This window comes from Amphiprion ocellaris, chromosome 22 (assembly GCF_022539595.1).
Source record: "Amphiprion ocellaris isolate individual 3 ecotype Okinawa chromosome 22, ASM2253959v1, whole genome shotgun sequence".
Lineage (NCBI taxonomy): Eukaryota > Metazoa > Chordata > Actinopteri > Pomacentridae > Amphiprion > Amphiprion ocellaris.
Genome location: NC_072787.1, coordinates 26,490,345 through 26,510,224, shown reverse-complemented (window position 1 = coordinate 26,510,224; position 19,880 = coordinate 26,490,345). Strand labels below are relative to the sequence as shown.

General features: G+C 39.1%; 1 protein-coding gene and 1 long non-coding RNA gene across 11 annotated transcripts in view; both read right to left on the bottom strand.

Moving 5' to 3' along the window:
- tnikb (TRAF2 and NCK interacting kinase b) overlaps nucleotides 1-19,880 on the bottom strand; it is a 68,485-nt gene that overhangs the window by 25,786 nt on the left and 22,819 nt on the right. For 2 of the 10 annotated variants that reach the window (XM_035958509.2, XM_055007218.1), the window contains exons 5-21: nucleotides 18,842-18,952; nucleotides 17,242-17,332; nucleotides 17,029-17,159; nucleotides 15,845-15,899; nucleotides 15,664-15,742; nucleotides 14,788-14,963; nucleotides 14,595-14,661; nucleotides 13,207-13,405; nucleotides 11,886-12,002; nucleotides 10,781-10,867; nucleotides 9,734-9,928; nucleotides 8,514-8,807; nucleotides 5,106-5,270; nucleotides 3,354-3,596; nucleotides 2,219-2,325; nucleotides 2,013-2,128; nucleotides 1,472-1,563 (exon numbers count right to left, since the gene is read on the bottom strand). In XM_035958509.2, coding sequence (XP_035814402.1) covers nucleotides 1,472-1,563; nucleotides 2,013-2,128; nucleotides 2,219-2,325; nucleotides 3,354-3,596; nucleotides 5,106-5,270; nucleotides 8,514-8,807; nucleotides 9,734-9,928; nucleotides 10,781-10,867; nucleotides 11,886-12,002; nucleotides 13,207-13,405; nucleotides 14,595-14,661; nucleotides 14,788-14,963; nucleotides 15,664-15,742; nucleotides 15,845-15,899; nucleotides 17,029-17,159; nucleotides 17,242-17,332; nucleotides 18,842-18,952 — 2,325 coding nt within the window. The remainder of the gene's footprint in view (nucleotides 1-1,471; nucleotides 1,564-2,012; nucleotides 2,129-2,218; nucleotides 2,326-3,353; nucleotides 3,597-5,105; nucleotides 5,271-8,513; nucleotides 8,808-9,733; nucleotides 9,929-10,780; nucleotides 10,868-11,885; nucleotides 12,003-13,206; nucleotides 13,406-14,594; nucleotides 14,662-14,787; nucleotides 14,964-15,663; nucleotides 15,743-15,844; nucleotides 15,900-17,028; nucleotides 17,160-17,241; nucleotides 17,333-18,841; nucleotides 18,953-19,880) is intronic. The other 8 variants (XM_055007216.1, XM_035958520.2, XM_055007221.1 and 5 more) reach the window with 8 other exon arrangements.
- Nucleotides 8,257-8,507, bottom strand: LOC129348014 (uncharacterized). Its single transcript, XR_008600425.1, has 2 exons — nucleotides 8,430-8,507; nucleotides 8,257-8,384 (listed from the first exon to the last, which is right to left on the bottom strand). It is a non-coding gene; the product is annotated as an uncharacterized LOC129348014 (long non-coding RNA).

Here is a 19,880-nt window from a genome sequence, read left to right as displayed (position 1 = left end):
AAAAACAAACAATACTGTCAAAGAAATTACATATGTAGGGACAATGAAAATACATTTTAAATTTGAATAATATTTAAATTAGGATTTAAGAAAAGCAAGAACTTTAAGGACAGTTTTGTGAAGAGAATACATTTTTAGGAACTTAACCTTTTAAAAAAGTTAAGACTTCTGAAAATCAATAAAAAATGTATACATATAGTAAATAAAGTGATTTTTTTTTAGATAAAATATGAAGTATTTAATGTTCTACAAGCCTCCATGTGTAACTTAAGCAGGTCTCCTGTTGGTGTTTCTGAACAATTTCTGGATTTAATCTGTTTTTATGGAGTTTTTATTTCTATCTGGACTGAAGCTGCTGACTGCTGGAATGGAAACTAGAGATTGAACTCAAGGAGGACAGACAGACAGGTAGACAGACAGGAGGACAGACAGACAGGAGGACAGGCAGACAGACAGGAGGACAGGCAGGTGGACAGACAGGTGGACAGACAGACAGACAGACAGGTGGACAGTCTGTCTCACTGACCTCGTCTACAGCTTTCTTATAGCTCTGAAGGTCGATGGAGGAAAATGGAGACAGAAAGTGAAACCAGCAGAAGAGTTAAAGAGAAACCAGTTAAAGAGAAACCAGTTAAAGAGAAACCAGTTAAAGAGAAACCAGTTAAAGAGAAACCAGTTAAAGAGAAACCAGTTAAAGAGAAACCAGTTAAAGATCCGAGATCAGAGGGACGACAGGAAGAACCCAGTCTGGGAGGGTGTGTCTCTATGGTGTGTGTGTTTGTGTACAGTGTGTTTGTGTACAGTGTGTGTTTGTACAGTGTGTTTGTGTAGTGTGTGTTTGTGTGAGTGTACAATGTGTTTGTGTACAGTGTGTGTTTGTACAGTGTGTGTTTGTGTACAGTGTGTGTTTGTGTGAGTGTACAATGTGTTTGTGTACAGTGTGTGTTTGTACAGTGTGTGTTTGTACAGTGTGTTTGTGTACAGTGTGTGTTTGTGTGAGTGTACAATGTGTTTGTGTACAGTGTGTGTTTGTACAGTGTGTGTTTGTGTACAGTGTGTGTTTGTGTGAGCGTACAATGTGTTTGTGTACAGTGTGTTTGTGTACAGTGTGTGTTTATACAGTGTGTTTGTGTACAGTGTGTGTTTGTGTGAGCGTACAATGTGTTTGTGTACAGTGTGTTTGTGTACAGTGTGTGTTTATACAATGTGTTTGTGTACAGTGTGTTTTTGTACAGTATGTATTTGTACAGTGTGTGTTTGTGTACAGTGTGTATTTATGTTTGTGTGTACAGTGTGTATTTATGTTTGTGTGTACAGTGTGTATTTGTGTAGAGTGTGTGTTTGTGTACAGTGTGTATTTATGTTTGTGTGTACAGTGTGTATTTATGTTTGTGTGTACAGTGTGTATTTGTGTAGAGTGCGTGTTTGTGTAGAGTGTGTATTTTTGTGTGTGTGTACAGTGTGTCCTCACTGCAGGCCTGCTGGGTCTGGTCAGCTCTCTGTTGTCGTCTTTGGTGTCGTGGGAGGAAAGAGTCGAACCTTCAGTCTTAGAGGCCGAATTACCTGAAAACACAAACAGACACACAAAGAGGGGACAGTATAGACCTGGTTTAAAGGTTCAGACCTGGTTTAACATTTCAGGCCTGGTTTCAGGGACAAAATCGAGGGTTCACATCTGGTCTAAGGTTTAGACCTGGTTGTAAGGTTCAGGTTGAGGGTTCAGGTCCGGTTTACAGTTAGGTTGAGGAAGCAGATCTGGTTAGAGGGATCAGACCTGGTTTTGTGGTTTAGAGCTGGTTTAGACCTGGTTTGAGGATCAGGTTGAGGGTTCAGACCTGGTTTTATGGTTCAGATTGAAGCTTCAGACCTGGGTTTAGGGTTCAGGTTGAGGGTTCAGACCTGGTTTTATGGTTCAGATTGAAGCTTCAGACCTGGGTTTAGGGCTCAGGTTGAAGCCTTCAGACCTGGTTTTATGGTTTCAGGTCTACCTCGGCCCCTTTAGAAACCCTCACCTCTCTCATTGGAGCCTCCCTGGGAGCTGGGGGTGCTGGAGCTGGAGGAGCTGCCGCTGCTCGTCCTCTTCAGGGGCGTCTCCATGGAAACGTCGGTCCTCCGCAGGTCGGGGTTGCTACGGCAACACAAACACAGCGGCGTCTCATTCATGCTGAAAAACCCTTCCTGGACTAAAACAAACCCTCCAGAGTTTTTCAGGGCTCACCTGGCCCGGATCAGGTGGGCTCCGGCCCGAGGACCGAGGCCCGGCCCGTTTCCAGGAGAGTTCTTCCTGACCAGAGCAGGAGAGATGGAGGTCGTCCTCTGAGGAACCTGAAAACACACAACCGCACCACCATCCAGCTAGTGTCAGCATCTCTGGAACAACAGCACTGAAACCTGACGAGAGCAGCAAAAACATTCTGGAAACATTAGTTCTGACTTTAAAGAACTAAATCTAATAGAAATGCCATCTTATAGGGGGTCAGTCTCTGTATTTCTGTGCACATAGTTTATTTTTACTTTAAGAACATCTAGAAAAAAGCAAAGAGAGCCAAAAAAAAACATGAAGACTTTCTTGGAAATTGAGGGGTTTCAGCTTCACTGACACTGACTCCTTGTTTTACTCAAATTTTTACTTTTGTTTAAAGTGAAAATGTCGCTCTCTGCTGCTGTTTTCCAGATCTTCCTCTGGCAAATTAAATTTAGCTTTGAGATCAGCATCTTCTGCTCTACAACAGCAAACAAAAGAAGCCCAAGGGGCATCATGACAAAGACTTCTGTGATGCTTAATATGGTATTTTGTGCTTCAATTCTGCAGCATCAAGCTTAGCATAAACATTTAGCTCAGTATAGTTGTTGAATTTCTTCCTATCTTCCATTCCAAAACAGTAAACAAAAGGATACCAAGGGCCACCATGACAAAGACCTATGCAATGCTTTACACAATGTTTTGTGCTTTAATTCTGCTGCATCAAATTTAGCACAAAAATTTAGTGTTCAAGTAAAGTTCAAGTTCGATCAACTAGGATAGTGTTTCTAAATTCCAGTTGCGTATGTAACAGTCACTTTTTAGAGAGCATTGCAGAGGTTTGGCTAGTAAAGGGGCACCATGACAAAGACTCCTGTGATGCTTTGGGCAATATTTTGTGCTTCAATTCTGCTGCATCGAATTTAGCTTAAAAATTTCGCTTTGTACCGCTGTTGAACTTCTTCACATCTTCTTTTCTAAAACAGCAAACGCTAAAGAAACTGAGCAGACGGCTAAAAACCTGCACACAGGCAAGAAAAGGAAGCCAGAAATAAAGCAGAGTCGGCGCACACACTCGGACAGAAACACTCGATGGGTGGCATGCAGAGACCTTGGGCGGCATGTCGTCGTCCTGCCGCAACCAGGAGCTGCGATCCAGCTTGTCCAGGGGGGGCGCCAGGCGGGACAGGGGCGGGGGAGGAGGGGTGTCGGAGGTGGGGTCGGAGTTCTGCCGGGGCATGGGAGGCCGGGAGGGGGAGGGCGACGCCGAGGAGGACGAGGACACGCCGTGGGGGTCGTACAGGGACTGGGAGCCCGACAGGCCATGACTCTTCACCTGCACCAGGTGGGCCATCTGAACACACACAAACACACACACAAACACACAAACAGACACGCACAAGCAGGCAGGAAAACAGGCAAAGGTGGAGGAGGAAGAGCAGGATCAGGATCCGTGATCAGGAAGCAAGTCCAGAGGGAGCGAATGCAGGAGGGAGGTCATAGCGGGGGGAAGGTGAGAAGACATGCCTCAGGGTGCGTTCACACCAATCCAGTTGGGAAAATGGAGCTCTAATAGCCCTCAACATACAAGCAACAGAAAAAACAAGCAGCAGCTCCAACTGTTTCCACAAACGAGAAAAGTCCAGCTCATATGCATCAGTTTGTTCATGTCCTGTTAAGGTCAACTCATGCTTTAATGCTAGTGTCCACACTAGGGAACATTAATGATTATCGATTGATTGCCGTAAATAATTTAACCAGTAAAAAACATTTTAACCGATAAGGCAGAAGATGGGGCCTGTCAGAAAATGTATTGCAGATTAGCTGTATGCATGTGTGATAAATGGTGTAATTATGGCGACATTTCCAAGTAAGCATGCCTTTCTTTTGGAGCTCAGAGGGTTAAACTATTAGTTTTAAATACCAAGTTTCTTGTATTGTGATATTTTTTGTTTGTTTTCTTCCATTTATGTCAGCCAAAAAAGTCCAACGACATCTAGAAATTTCGGTACCAGGAGTCCTACTGAATATATCGTAGTGTTTCTTCCAACAGTGACAGCAATTCTGGTTAAGAAGGCATCCCGTTAGCTTAATTGCTATGGCACAACCCACGCAAAAACCTTGTATTAATAAATGCTAAAATTTCAACAATAATCAATATAATTAAAGCTGCAAGTAGCGTTGGTTGGGTCCTCGCGTCTTTGCTGGTCAGTGACATCAAGCATGTCCACCAGGTGGTGCTGCGACCAAGAATGTATTTCAGCCTATAGATGTGATGAGGGCAGGACTGTGATCAAACATGTAGAGTTTGAGGCAGATTGGAGCATGTAGAGGCTAGTTAGACAGCACTTCCTGTTTCATCAGGTTAGTTAAGCAGCACTTCCTGTTTCATGGTGAATTGTCACCGGCTGCCATTTCCATGCCATCAGACTTTAGCAGGGCATTTTGATAACTTCTGATCAAGTTTCAGGTGTGTAGGGGCTACCCTGTTTGTGTTTCTAGCTTTTGAAAATGTCCAATAATGCCCCAAAAAGGCACAAAATATGACACATAATTCAAAATGGCTGACTTCCTGTTGGGTTTCGGCCATGGGTGTCAATTACTGTTTTGTGCGTCTTCATGAGCTACATACGTCTAAAAAATTCCATAGCTGTTGGTGAAGTCTGAACATTTCCAGGGGGCACTATTGTGCCACTGTGGTACAATAATAAATTAAAGCTGCAAGTAGCATTGGTACAACACTATAATAATGATAATAAACAACATTCCAGCTCAAGCCTTCCTGACTTCACTGTAAACTCCAGACCAAACGGTGTGATCGCACCCTGAGATGTTTCAGACGTAGAGACGTAAACGGACCCACCTGAGGCTCGACGGATCGGTGCATGGGCGGGGTCCTCGCCTGCTGGATGCCTCCGCTACTGAAGGACTCGGATCGCGGCGGCAGCGACGGGTCCGAGATCCGGTTGGACACTTTATGCTGCAACGCAGGAGAAGTCTGTCTGTTCATCTTATAATGTTCCTCCACCTGACAGACACCAGACACAGTCAGTCTGAAAGCACCCATTCATCTGATTTATAGATTCTCATCTTTAAGAAAACAACTAAATGTGGGATTTCTAAACCGATAGTGTGAAACACGGTTGGTGTCTCTATTTGAAGCATTTGTTAAATAAAGTGATGCTGAAATAAATTACTAAAAGATAACTGGTGACATCTTTTCCACACATCAACTTGACCTTCATTACGTTTTGTATCTATTTCTGATTGTCTGAGTTTATTTATGTATTTCTCCTGTTTTTTCTATGTTTTTATTTATGTATTTCTAGGTTTTGTTATTTAATTTGTTAATTGTTGCAGTTCTGTTTTGTAAACAGATTTTTTTCTGTTTCTGTTTATTACGTCCATATTTTTTTTACATTTACTTCACTGTTTTATGTCATTCTATTTCTGTAAGTTTCTGTATTTTTTGTTTTTTCTGTATTTCTAAATTTATTTATTTCTTTTGTGATTTCTATGTTGATTCATTTCCATATTTACATACATATATATTTATTTATTTATTGTGTCTATGTTTAATAATCATTTCTGAATTTGATTTATTTCTGCACTGCTATGTTTATTTCTTTATGTGTTTATTTCTGTCTATATTTGCATTTACTGATTTATTTAGTTATTTGTACATTCAGTTATTTTATTATTTCCGTGTTTATTTCTTTTTGTATTTCTACATGTATTTATTAATATTTAAAATATTATTTAATCATATTAACAATCAGAATTATTAATAAAATAATATTTTTGGAAGTTTATTATATTATCACTACTTATTTATATTATTATTTTATGTTTACGTATTTTTAAATTTATTTATTTCCGTACTGCTACATTCATTTCATAACATATTTCTGTATTTATTTCTTCATTTCCACATGAATTTAGTATATTATTTCTATGTTTATTTATTTTTTTAGATATATCTATTTCCGTATATCTCCATTAATTTTGTTCCTGTATTTATGTTTGTGCTTATTTCCAAATTTCCACATTTATTTATTTTATTTCTATTTTTTAAAATGATTTTCTTTATACCATTTACTTTATACCATATTTCTACTTTTATTTTTTATTATTTCTATGTTTTTGTATTTTTAAATATATCTATTTCTGTGTATTCCCATTCATTTTCTTCATGTATTTCTATCTGTATTTATTTCCATATTTCTATATTTCCACATGTATTCATCTTCACATTTGCTTGAATTTATTTAGTTGTTTCTATGTTCATTAATTTCATTATTAATTATGTATTTCTAAATTTTTCATCCATATTTTTCTATCTTTATTTCCATTTTTCTGGAATATAAACACATATTCACAGGTTTTAAGTTGCAGATCATTTTATTTCATTAGTTTTGTTCAATTAGCAGCTTGTTTAACATAAAAAAACAACCAATTTCCCTTCAGGGATCAATTGTGAGATTTTTAAAAAATGCTTTTTTTTTTTTAAAACTCTTTTAACTTCATATTTTGCCACTACTTCCTGTTATTTTTGCTGATTTGATGTTTCTAGCAGCTGGTTTGGTTCTAGGGGGGAACATTGAGCGTCTGATGGAAATATTTCTCCTGCGAGGCTTCAGGGGGAATCCTGGGAGGCCGACAGGAGGGTAGACCTGATCTAAAAGCGACTATATTTAGCTGCAGATGCCCCACATCGGGGCAGCGGTGGCCACCAGGGGCAGAACCGCAGATCTGCCCTAAATGTGAGGCTGAAAGTGGCCTCGATTTGACTCCAAACGTGGAGCTCTGAGCTGCATTTTCAGCATCTTGGTCAGAAAAACACGACCTGGTGTCTTTAAAACCTCCAGATAAAAGCAGAAGGAGAGAAGATTTCACAACCTGCAGTTAAAAAGAGACGAATGTGACGCCTGGAAGAGGAATTCTGAGGTTAGATGTTGAAGTTAGAAGCAGTTAGAACTGACATGCAGCAGCAGAGCAGCTTTTATTATTATTCAGTAGAAATATAGAGAGGAATCTGCAGCAGCCAGATGGTCAGAAACCTGGAAAATAAAACCCACAGAGAGATTTAAAAGACGAGCAGGAGAAAGAATTAATAGAGATTAAAATAAGAGGAGAGGTGGAGGATTTTATAAACGTAAAATACCTGAAATGGAACATTTAGAATGTCTGAAAAACCAAAAAATTAACATACGCCATGCAGTTTGTCCAAATTAATTCAGGTATTTCTATATATATCTACTTATTTAATCTCCGTATATGTTTAATTAGTTTCATTATATCCATATTTATTCATTTCTACACATTTAATCTCCTTATTTTTACATTGTTTAGTTTTATTATTTCTATATTTATTTATTTCCTTATTTTAGAATAGATGGATTTATTTTATTATTCCAGTATTTCTACATTTCTTTGTTTCCATATTTCCACATTGCTTGATTTATTTAAATTTTTAAATATATTTATTTATTTTGTATTTCTATACATATCAATTGCATAATTTCTACCATTATTTCTGTAAATATATTTATTTTACTTTTATTTCTGTTTTTATTTCCATATTTCTATATTTTTAAACCTTTATTTATATATTATTAACTTCATTTATTTTATCATTTCTACATCAGTTTTATGTATTTCATTATTTTTACATCTATTCATGTATTTTATTATTTCCCTGTATATTAATTTCCATGTGTCTATTTCTTTAAGCATTTTCCATTTCCTTATTCATTTTTTAAATTTCTATATGTATTTCTTTATATCTAAATCGTTATTTATTATTTCTTTGCATATTAATTTCTATATTTCTATATTTATTTATCCACCTCCTACAATGGATTTTCTGATAAATTTTCTACCACTTTTAACTCCAAAACTGAAGAGAATGAAATGAGTTAGAGGAAATGAGATCACCTGGTTAGAGGAAATGAGATCACCTGGTTAGAGGAAGTGAGATCACCTGGTTAGAGGAAGTGAGGTCACCTGGTTAGAGGAAGTGAGATCACCTGTTAGAGGAAGTGAGATCACCTGGTTAGAGGAAGTGAGATCACCTGGTTAGAGGAAGTGAGGTCACCTGGTTAGAGGAAGTGAGATCACCTGTTAGAGGAAGTGAGGTCACCTGGTTAGAGGAAGTGAGATCACCTGTTAGAGGAAGTGAGGTCACCTGGTTAGAAGAGGAAACTGTTAATTAAAGGGTTAATTAAGCGGCCAGCAGCCCTAACGAGGCTCTGTTCAGCCTCCGACTGACCCGGCGTCCGGGGCTGCGACCCCTCGACTCGGGGCTCCTGCTGGGACTCGGCCGGCGGACCAGCAGCCGGGTCGAGTCGGGCTCCGGGACGCAGGTGACCCGGATCCTGGGGACGTGGAGCTGGTCTCTGGACGGGCTGCCGTGAGCCGGGTAGGACGGCGGGCGGCGGCGGCGGCGAGGCTTGTAGCCGGGAAGCAGCAGCAGGTTGTCCAGCTGGACGTTACGAGTCTCCCTGAAGGAGTGGAACTTCTTAGGAGGGACGCGAGGAGAGTTGCTCTGAGCGCGACGCATCACCTGGACGACAAGGTGAGTGTTTAACATGACAGACAGGAAGCCAGAGGGGCAGAGCTTCCTCCTGCAGAGATCAGCTGGTAACCAATAAAAACACATTTCACCTCCTGGAAGAAAAACACTGATCAAACAAACGGATCCTGTGGACACCTGGAAAAAAGAAAATCAAGAAACGGTCATTTTCAGGTTAATGTCGACTTTTCTCTGGATTCAGATGAAACCTGGAGGACAGAAAACTAAACAAACATCTACTCAGAGGGTGAAGTTCTTCTGTCTTGTCTGAGGAAACGTTAGAACGTTTAGCAGCGACGACTTTGATCCTGAGAAAAAAATCTAATGTTAGAGACGAAGAAGCTCATTTATCAGCCCAACAGTCACATCTGTCGTATAAAAAGCAGGAAAACCGGCCATTTTCATTATGAAATTCTACTTTTATGTATTTGTTTTGTCATTTGTGTGCTGTACTTTGTGGAAAATGTTCATTTCAGTTTATTCTTGCTTGTAAATAATGCAGATGAAGCTTTTTGTGTCCATAAATGAGAATAAAATGACAAAGTGACATTATTTCAACCTGTTTTAACAATGTAAACTCAAGAAAAGTATGTTAAGCATCTTGAAAACACACATAACTAAGCTGGAATTAGCCTTCATTTTGTGGACAATTTTAATTTATATTATGTTATTATTTGTAAATTATACAGATAAACTAATTTTTGACCAAGAAATCCACAGTGCAGAACAGTCTACAAGTGTCTTGAGGATGTTGAAACTTCATTAGGAAATTCATGTGTTGTGTTGTTAGATGTTTGTCATTTGTTTCCAAAAAAAGGTTTTAGACAGTTTTTTGTTGAAAATAAAGTTGCATTAATAAGTGTAACCAGCGGCAGAACCCCCACTACTAAACCCGACCCTCGGTGGCCTCCGGTTACCTCCTTGGCCCAGGCCGGCTTGTCGTTGCTGCCCGGTGCTTGGTCCTTGTAGTGGTACAGCTGCTTCTTGTCGGCCGGCGGTCTCGGTGTTTCCTGCTGCTGCTGTAGAGAAACCAGATAAGCTCGTTCCTGCTGAAGCTGCCTCTGAAGACGCTCGGCCTGCCGCTGCTCCTCGATCTGCTTCCTCTTGTACTCCTGGACCAAACACAGCAGAGAAACGGAGGTTAAACAGAGGTAAAACGGAGGTAAAATAGAGGTTAAACAGAGGTAAAATAGAGGTAAAACTGAGGGAAAACGGAGGTAAAATAGAGGTTAAACAGAGGTAAAATAGAGGTAAAACTGAGGGAAAACGGAGGTAAAATAGAGGTAAAACTGAGGTAAAACACAGGTAAAATTGAGGTAAAAATGGTGTAAAAGAGAGGTAAAGCAGAGGTAAAACTGATATAAAATGTAGGTCAACCACCAGAAACAACCAGGACCATGAGGAATGTTTGGAAACGTTGCACAAGAAATGTAAAAACTGCACTGTGAACTGTTAATAACCTGACACATTACAAATATAAAGACTGAAAGGACGAGTCAGTAACGTTTAAGACGGTAAACTTTAACAGGAGATTAAAAGGTGTGAAGGAGAAAGAATTATTGCAGATTACAAGAAAAAGTGAAGCAGATTCCCTGAAATTTTGCATTTTAAACAATATTTTATATTATTTTACTTCATATTCTATTCTATTCTATTCTAAAGACAGCAAATTTTAGCGTACACTCAGAGTTATTAGCTGTTTTCATTTTGTAACTGCTGCATGTTTCTGACATCTGGTCTGATCTGTGTGAGTTTGTTGTGATCTAATTCAAATGTACGGATCGCATTTGGTTGTTTCGGGTTATTTTGTGTGTTCATGTCTGTCATAAACCACTAATGTCCTTGTCTTGTGCAGCCTGAAGTGAAGAGCTGCATCGAGTCCTTCTAACGTCTGAGACTTCCAGGCTTAACGAACCAAACGGAGGTACTGGGATTGTTGTCGCTGTGTTTGTGTGTTGTGTTACCAGCAGTAGGGCCTGTTCCTGCAGGAGCTGCTGCTGAAGGATCTCCAGCTGCCTCTGCTCCTCCTCCAGCTGTCTACGGATATACTCCTAACCAATCAGCGGCCGGGACAGTGCCACATGCAGCCAATCAGAGAGAGTGGGGCAGGAGGAGAGCGAATGGGAGCCCAGGCAACCAGTGACATCAGCCGAGTAGGAAATAGAAGAAAAGGGAAAAGAGGAGGAGGACAGACAAAAGTAGGAGATTTATTGAAGAGGTGTGAAAGAAGGGATTTAGACAGAAATAGCCGAGCACAGATAAAACCAGGGAGCAGCGATTAGTGGAGCTTATTACTGAGATCAGCAGGAAATCTGAAGGAGAAAATTTAAACATGAGAAAGGAGAGAGGTGAGGAAGTTTCCCTCTTCTGTTCTACTGCAGCACCGAGTTAGAGATTCTGTTAAAGCAGCACTTCAATGCTCTGGACTCCAGTTCCACATGTAAGAGTCATGTTTTAGGGAGCATCGTGTGGTAAAGGGGCACCATGACAAAGACTTCTGGGATGCTTAACAACATCAGGCCAGTGCACAGATGTCAAAACAAGCTGGATCAACTAGGATAGTGTTTCTACATTGCAGGTGCACACAATTTTTTTAGAGAACATTGTGGAGGTTTAGCTGGTAAAGGCGCGCCATGACAAAGACTTATTTCAGCCACCTAAAGTCATTCGCTACTTCAAGCTAAAGGACAAAATAGAAGTTTAGGAATGTTCTCCTTCAAAAACATCAATTTCAAACAAGGCGCTTTCTCTTAATAATCTTATGTAAACAAATGTCAAAAAAATTTCAAAAAACGTGCTGGAAATAAATTAAAAAACTGAACTTTTTATTCTTTGTATGGTGGTTGGGGAACGCTTTATTAAGATGTAAAACTCTATACAGCAGCGAAAAAACGAGCCCACAGTGGGGAAAAATGTGAAAAATGAATAAAAACTGCTTGGAGTTCAGAGGATTAAAAATCTTTCTCTGTTTTCTCCTCAGTGTTTTCTTCATTTTAAACTGTGAGGTCCAATGACATCAGTAGTGTGCCGTGAAGCCCCGCCCCTCACCTGCAGCCAGGTGCGTCTCACCTGTTCCCTCTCGGCATGCCTCCTCTCCTCCTCCCTCCGGAGCTGCTCCATCTCCTCGTACCTCCTCCTCTGCTCTCGCTCCTGCTGCTTCCTCAGCTCTCGCTCACGACGCTGTTGCTGTCGGTGGAAAAAGCAAAGCAGGCGTCAGGTGTGTTTCTCTGACATCATCCCAGGTGTGAACAGCTCAGGTGTGGTGGTTTTTCACAGGTTAACCTGTCTGCTATGTTTGTTTCTCAAACAGCAATGATGTCCACAGTAAACCAAATAGCGTTTGGGTGGAATAAACATTTAAAAATATAAATATTTGCAAAGAAATTAGCATTTTAGGTGGAATAAACCTTATAAAACCATAACTTCTTTGTTAGAAAGTAATATTCTAGTGGAATTCATTTTTAGAACTTTACATATTTAGACAGAAATTAGCATTTTGAGTGGAACAAACCATTAAAACTATAGTATTTATTTATAAAAAAAAAAAAAAAAAAAACTTTTAGGACCATAATTAATTTGTTCGAAAGTAATATTGTGGTGGAATAAACCCTTAAAACTATAAATATTTGTAAAGATATTAATTGTACTTCAGTTGTGGAAGATTACTGTCATGTTTAATGAGCTGCTGGAATATTACTTTATTTTCACTTGTTTTTTATTTTTTTTTTACATGGATTTGTTTTTTAAATTTAGAATTTTTCTTTTTTTACAACAAAAATCTATAAGCGTTGGTCATATGTTACTATATTTTATGAGTGATTTAACTGTTTTTACACATTAAATATCTTTCATTAAACATTGAAATGCATTAAAATAAGGCTAGAAAATGTATTTTACTTATGTAAAACTATTGTTTTTTTTTAAAGAGATTGCTACTTTTTGTTTCCCACTGCTGGAATATTAACTTATTTTTATTTGTTTTTACAATTTATTTGTTTTTACAATACACACTGTATTCTTTTAACATAAATTTGTTTGTTAAATAAATATATCTTGTATAATTACACACATTTAACAACAGAAATCATCTGCTTATTATATTAAACACTCCCCTCCAGACATATCAGAACAGTGAGGCCAGTTTCTTGATTTTTTTTTTTTTTTTGCTGTAGACTCAAAACATTTGGGTTTGACAATAAAAGATGAGACAAAAGATCAACAATTCAGCCTCTATTTCCACTGAATTACAGTGTGAACATGAACCAGCAGCTGTTAAAATGGATCAATTTGACCCACAGGACGACACGAGGGTTCCTATCGTCTACTTGTTGTGTGACTAATTTATTCAACATGCATCACCACAACGTTCTCTGTGTGTTTCTGGATCTACCTCCTCCAGCCGCCGCCGCTGCTCCTTCTGCTCCTCGATGCGTTTCTGCCTCTCGGCCAGCAGCTGGCGCTTGTGCTCCTCGTTCTGCTGCTGCTCCAGCTGCTGACGCCGGATCAGCTCCGAGCGCTCCTTATTAGCCAGCTGGAGGCGCAGGAAGTCCCGCCTCAGAGTCGACTCGCCAGGAATGTTGATGATGGAGCTGCAGGACGGCCAATCAGAGGAGAGATTTAAACCTCAGCCAGGCATCTGAACATGTTGGCTTCTCTTCTGAATGAATTTCTATGTAAAAGTTGTCAACTTCCTGACAGATCCTCATTAATCCTGTCTCTATGTCAGGAGGATAATAAATAAACTCAGAGGAAAGATTCCTAAACTACTGGAAGCAACAAACCATTAAAACTAATAGTATACTGGGTGGAATAAGCCTTTAAGACCGTAATGTGTTCGTTAGAAACTAGTATTGTGGTGTAATAAACCTTTAGAAGTATTTTGAGTGGAACAAACCTTTAAAACTATAGATATTTGCAAACAAATTAGTATTCTGGGTGGAATAAACCCTATAAAACCACAACTTGTTTGTTAGAAAGCGATATTCTGGTGGAATAAACCTTTAAAAGTATAAATATTTGGACAGAAAGTAGCATTTTGGGTGGAATGAAACTTTAAAGCCACACCTTGTTTGTCTAGAAGCAATATTGTGATGGAATAAGTCTTTAGACGTATACATATTTGGACAGAAATTTGTATTTTGAGTGGAATAAGCCTTGAAGACCATAACTTGTTTGTTAGAAACTAATATTGTGGTGGAATAAACTATTTAAACTATAAATATTTGCAAAGAAATTAGTACTTTGAGTGGAATAAATCTTCAAAACTACAAATATTTGGACAGAAATTAGTATTTTTGGTGCAACAAACCTTTAGGACCATAACTTGCTTGTTAGAAAGTGATATTCTGTTGGAATAAACCTTTAAAACTATACATATTTAGACTAAAAATAGTGCTATAGATGGGACAAACCATTAAAATCAGAAGATGTGCTCTTTAGACATGATCCAATATGGCAGGTGATGATGTTGCAAAAAAATGAGGTTCCTAGAAATGGAGTCCTATAACTGGAGGCCTGAAACTGAAGCCTCATCACAGATTATTGAAATAAGCTGAGACTAGTTTGTATAAAACTTTATTAAACGTCCAATATGCTCAGTTTGTGTTTTATATCAATCAAACATTGGTTGACGATTCATGTTTTGAATTTAGCCGATTGATTCCGTCACTCAGTTCACTTTATCACACTGATGGAGCCAGAAATCCAACCTTCTATTCAGGTTTATTGGTATTATTTATTGGTATTCTATTGGTTTATTATTGGTAATAAAGTCGTTACCTGGGCTCTCCGACGTCCCTCTCCTCGTCCTCCTCCTCGCTGCCGCTGTACTCGTACTCAGTTTCATCTGAGGAAACAAACACAGATTTCAGCTGAAGTCATTTACTGTTTATGATGTTTCCAGCTGTGGGTGACTCTAGTTCAAACCAAGTCTAAAACCAGTCCAAAAGCAGTTGTAGAAAGCGGTCCTCACCCCTCTCCCCTCTCCTCTTCTTGGTGCGGTCGATGTGGTCCTTCAGCTGGATGCGGACCTGCCGTTCATTGGGCAGGTCTCTGATGAAGGGATGCTTGAGGAGCTGCTCGGTGCTCGGCCGCTGGCTGTGGCTCTTCACCAGGCAGCTCTCGATGAACGACTGGAACTTCTTGGACCTGAAACGATCCGGTTACAGATGTTACACATGTTGGAGATGCATTTTACAAGATTCACAAAAAAAAACTGTGCTACAAATCCCCACTGGAATGAATGGGAAGTGGGCCAGACAAACTATCAAAACTACGAGTGTTTTGGGTGGAATAAACCTTTAAATAACAAATATTTAGACAGAAAGCAGTACTTTGACCGAAATAAGTGAAAAAAAATAGTTTTATGGGTGGAATAAACTTTTAAAACTAGAACTCGTTTGTTAGTTGCAGCTTTTTGTTGCAGCTTTATGTAGGTTTTTGTTGCAGATTGTTGTAGCTTTTTGTTGCAGATTTTGTTGCAGATTTTTGTAGTTTTTGTTGCAGATTTTCTTGCAGCTCTTTGTAGCTTTTCTTGCCACTTTTGGCAGCTTGTTGCAATGATTTATTGCAGATTGTTGCAGTTTTTTTGTTGTAGCTTGTGGCAGCTTTTTGTTGTATGTTTTGCTGCAGCTGTTTTGTAGTTTTTGTTGCAGATGTTGAAACTTTTTGTTGCAGCTTCTTGCAGCTTTCTGTTGCAGCTTTTTGTAATTTTTGTTGCAGCTTCATGTAGCTTTTTGTTGGAGCTTGTTGCAGCTTTTTGTTGAACATTTTGTTGCAGCTTGTTGCAGTTTTTTGTTGCAGCTTGTTGTTGCAGGTCAGATTGTGTCTCTGTGTGTGTCTAACTCACCATTTCTTGGATTTGAGCCTTGGTGCAGGGTTTCTGGGGATGAGGAAGAGCGCCCTCATGGGATGCATGTCACATAGAGCTGAGGAGGAGATGAAGTACAAATATAGATAAATGATTGTATAGGTCTGTATGTATATTTTATTATATGTCTGTATATGCTGTATATGTGTTGTGGACTTACGTGGAGCTCCCTCAGCCATCTCGATGGCTGTGATTCCCAACGACCACAGATCACTCTGCAGACACACAAACACAACTTCTCTTATATATACACTCAGATAAATTACCCATCAGCCCCTGCTGCTGCTGCTGCAGGTGTCAGGCTTCAACATTTCCTCCACATGATCATTATTCTGTTTTTCTGCTGCATTGCTGCTGGAGGATGAGCTGAGGAGTTGGTGAAGCCTGGAGGTCTGGTTAATGGTGGAGGTTCTGATCCTCCAGCAGCTCCTCAGGGTTCATGCTGAACATCCAACAACCTCTGAAGAGCTGCTGGGAACTCACAGGACAGATAACGGCTCTGTCTCTGCAGCCGTTATCAGAGATTATACACAAAATAAACCACAGATGCCATCACTGGAGAATTCCTTTAAAGGTCAGTTTGTGTTATTTGATCACAGCTACAAGCACTTTGATGAAAAATGGAACTGTGGGAGCTTTAATGAAGCAATTTCAGTAAAAACCTGCAAGGACTGAGTATTTTCTGTCTTTAAAAGTGCTACTTCTCTGATTGTGGCTGCATGTAAACACCTGATTTCATCTCTAATGTCTGCACCAGATCCAGACCCTCTACAGCTTAAACCTGTCTGCAGTTAGTCTGAAACAGTCTTTATGGCACGTCAGAGAACATCTCTAGTTATTAATTAGCAATTTTTTCACAATTTACAGTTATTTGTTCCTTGTTTCTTTAAATTACAGACAGTATCTAGTACAATCACAGAAGTATTATTTACATGTTAAATATAAGCTAGTCTAAAACCCTCTCGAAATCATTATTGACAGATCCAGGTCAAATGTATGTGGAATGTGTGTTTCATGTCTTGTCCTGCTGCGAACCATGTCTGCAAACTGAATTGCCCCTAGGGGATAAATAAAGTTATCTGAATCTGAAATCTGCCACAAACAAGTCTGAAACCAACTTTAAAGCTTGTCTAAAACTGAGTCTGAAGTCAGTCTAAACCAGGAGGAAACCAGATCTTGTAAGTTTCTTTTTTAAACTGTTGCTGAACTGTTTAGTTTTTTAATGTATTTTTTCTGGTACTTACTGCTTATTTCTCACTATTTCTTTAGCAGTGTAAAATCGTCCTCACTGTACTTCTGCTGTGTAAAACTTGGTCTCTTTGTCTCTGACTCCTTGGGTCCTACCTTGAAGTCATACGTGGCGTCTGGGTTCTCGTCGCAGGCGATCACCTCCGGGGCCATCCAGTACGGCGTCCCGATGAAGGTGTTCCTGCGACCCACCGTCCGGTCCAGCTGGGCGCTCACACCGAAGTCCACTGAAACACAGAGGGATGCTCGTTTGGTCTTCTGACGGCGTTCTAACGCACATAAATGTGAGTTTATGGAGCGTCTCCTCACCCAGCTTGACCTCGGCGTTCTCCGTCAGCAGGACGTTCTGGCCCTTGATGTCTCGGTGAATGACTTTGTGCTGGTGGAGGTGGGTCAGACCCTGCAGACACATCAGAACGTTTGATAAAAGTCCTTCACGCTACAGAAAGTACCTCATCTGGCTGCTGTGTGAGGACATCTAATGGTAGGAAATAGTTTGTATACTCTAAGAAGGTGACTGACTACAGGAAGTACCACATCTGACTGCTCTGAGGACATCTAATGGTGGGAAATGGTTGGTAGACTCTAAGAAAGTGAGAATGATGCAACTAGAGTCTCTTTAGATGGTTTTAATGCATCAAAAACTCTACTTTTGTACATTCTTTCTTGCATTATGAAGAAACAAGACTTAGAGTCAATACTATTAGCCACAATTAGCACTCAGCATAATTAGCATTTATTATTAATCAATTTAATAGTGTGAATATACAGCGAAAATAAATCCACAAGTTTGTTGATTATTGGAGGTTTAATCTAAAATCTAAAATGAACCTTGATGAAAATCAATATATTGATTATTATCCAACAACAGTTCCTTCCTTAATTACAAATCGTAGGGATAAAATTATTATTAGTTTAAAAAATACAGGAAATTAAGCATATTTTTTAAGCATCTTGACAAATGCTCTATAAATAAAATGTTTTATTGCATATTTATATTTGTTGTCTAATAATGCAGCAGAGTATTTTCATATTTAGTCAACATTTTTATTAGTATTTTATTTATTTGCATGTTTCGTATTATGTGCTTCATGTTTTAAATAGTGAAATGTAACAATAGTGTTCTACGCTACAATAATATGTACAATTTTTTTTTTAAAAGTACAATATGTGTAAGAAAAGTCTTTATTATGACTCTACGTGTGTGTGACATTTTGCTATAATAGTTTTATATTTTGTTTTTACAGTTTTTAAAAAAAAATTTAAACAGAGTTGTGATTTATCAAGTGGTCGTTTGTTTAATATCTCTGATAAACTGTTGGAGCTTTAATCCAGAATCCATTATGAGCTTGGATAAAATAACTACATTAATTAAAATTCAACAACGGTTCCTTCTTTAATTACAAATCCAGCAGATAAAATTACTGTTATTAGTTTCAAAATGACAGCAGAGTAATTGGATTTTCTTCCAGGCTGTAAATGGCTTTGAGCACCTTGAAAATACCAAATAAAGATCGTTCTCTGTTTTTAATACACACAGATGTTTTCCTGATGACTCGGTTCTGGTGTTTGGGTTTGGTTCTGGTGTTTGGGTTTGGTTCTGGTGTTTGGGTTCTGTTCTGGTGTTTGGGTTCGGTTCTGGTGTCTGGGTTCTGTTCTGGTATCTGGGTTTGGTTCTGGTGTTTGGGTTTGGTTCTGGTGTTTGGGTTCTTTTCTGGTGTTTGGGTTTGGTTCTGGTGTTTGGGTTTGGTTCTGGTGTTTGGGTTTGGTTCTGGTGTTTGGGTTCTTTTCTGGTGTTTGGGTTTGGTTCTGGTGTTTGGGTTTGGTTCTGGTGTTTGGGTTCTGTTCTGGTGTTTGGGTTTGGTTCTGGTGTTTGGGTTCGGTTCTGGTGTCTGGGTTCTGTTCTCACCCTGAGGATCTCCCTGCAGACGTAGGCGATCCACTCCTCCTTCAGAGAGTTCCCTTTGGTGTTTTTGATCAGATCCGTCACCGATCCGGCGCCACAGAACTCCATCACCAGCTGGACCAACACACAAACGGTGTTATCGTACACATTGTCCAGTTTTAACGAGCAAATTTCATAAAAAAAAACTGTCAGTGGAACATTTTGTTTCAGTGAATCACTGTTTAGAACGTTTCTGCTATGAAGCAAGTTCAACTGTCTTCGTGTAAGTTGGTTCAACAAAAGCTAAACCCAGTCAGGGTTAGAGTTAGGGTTATAGGTTTTACCAAGTGGTGCTTATTCTGCTGACAGTGCTAGGCTAACGCTATCTGGAGCACCGTAGCGTCTTTCTAAAGTCAGATTCACTTTAACAACCTGCTCTAACTGACAGACACGACTCTCTAGCAGAAACACAACCTGAAAAAACTGAACAAGAAGCACAACCATCTCCACAAAACAGGACATTAGCTGCTTTCATGGCTAACGGCTAGCGGCCAAGTTAGCACACTAGCACACATTACCCTGAAACAGAGTCTGGAAAACAATAACACTGATTTAAGATCTGGACCCTAAGAGGGCAATAAAAGTAATAGAACAGTGAAAGAATAATAAAACAGAAAAACAGCAGGAGACAAACTGTTATTGATCTCCAATCAATTGATTCTACAATAAACAAGGAAGCATCATACGCTCAAATGTCTTCTCTTCTATTTCTGTTGTAAACATTCAGTTAGTTATAGTAATCTTTATTAGTGAAGACGCCTTGTTATGAATGACTGGTTTGCTTCTATTTCATGCTATATATACTGTATATTTAGAATTTATTGTATTTTTCATTCATACTAATCCTTATTAATGAACAAACTTAGTTATAAAAGACAGATTCCCTGCTATCAAATGCTGTAAATTTAGAATTTTTAATATATATCGGTATCAGGTTTCAGTTTTCAGCCTTTCTTGATTACCAATGATTGACCCACAAAAAGTCCAAACTGAGTTTTATATA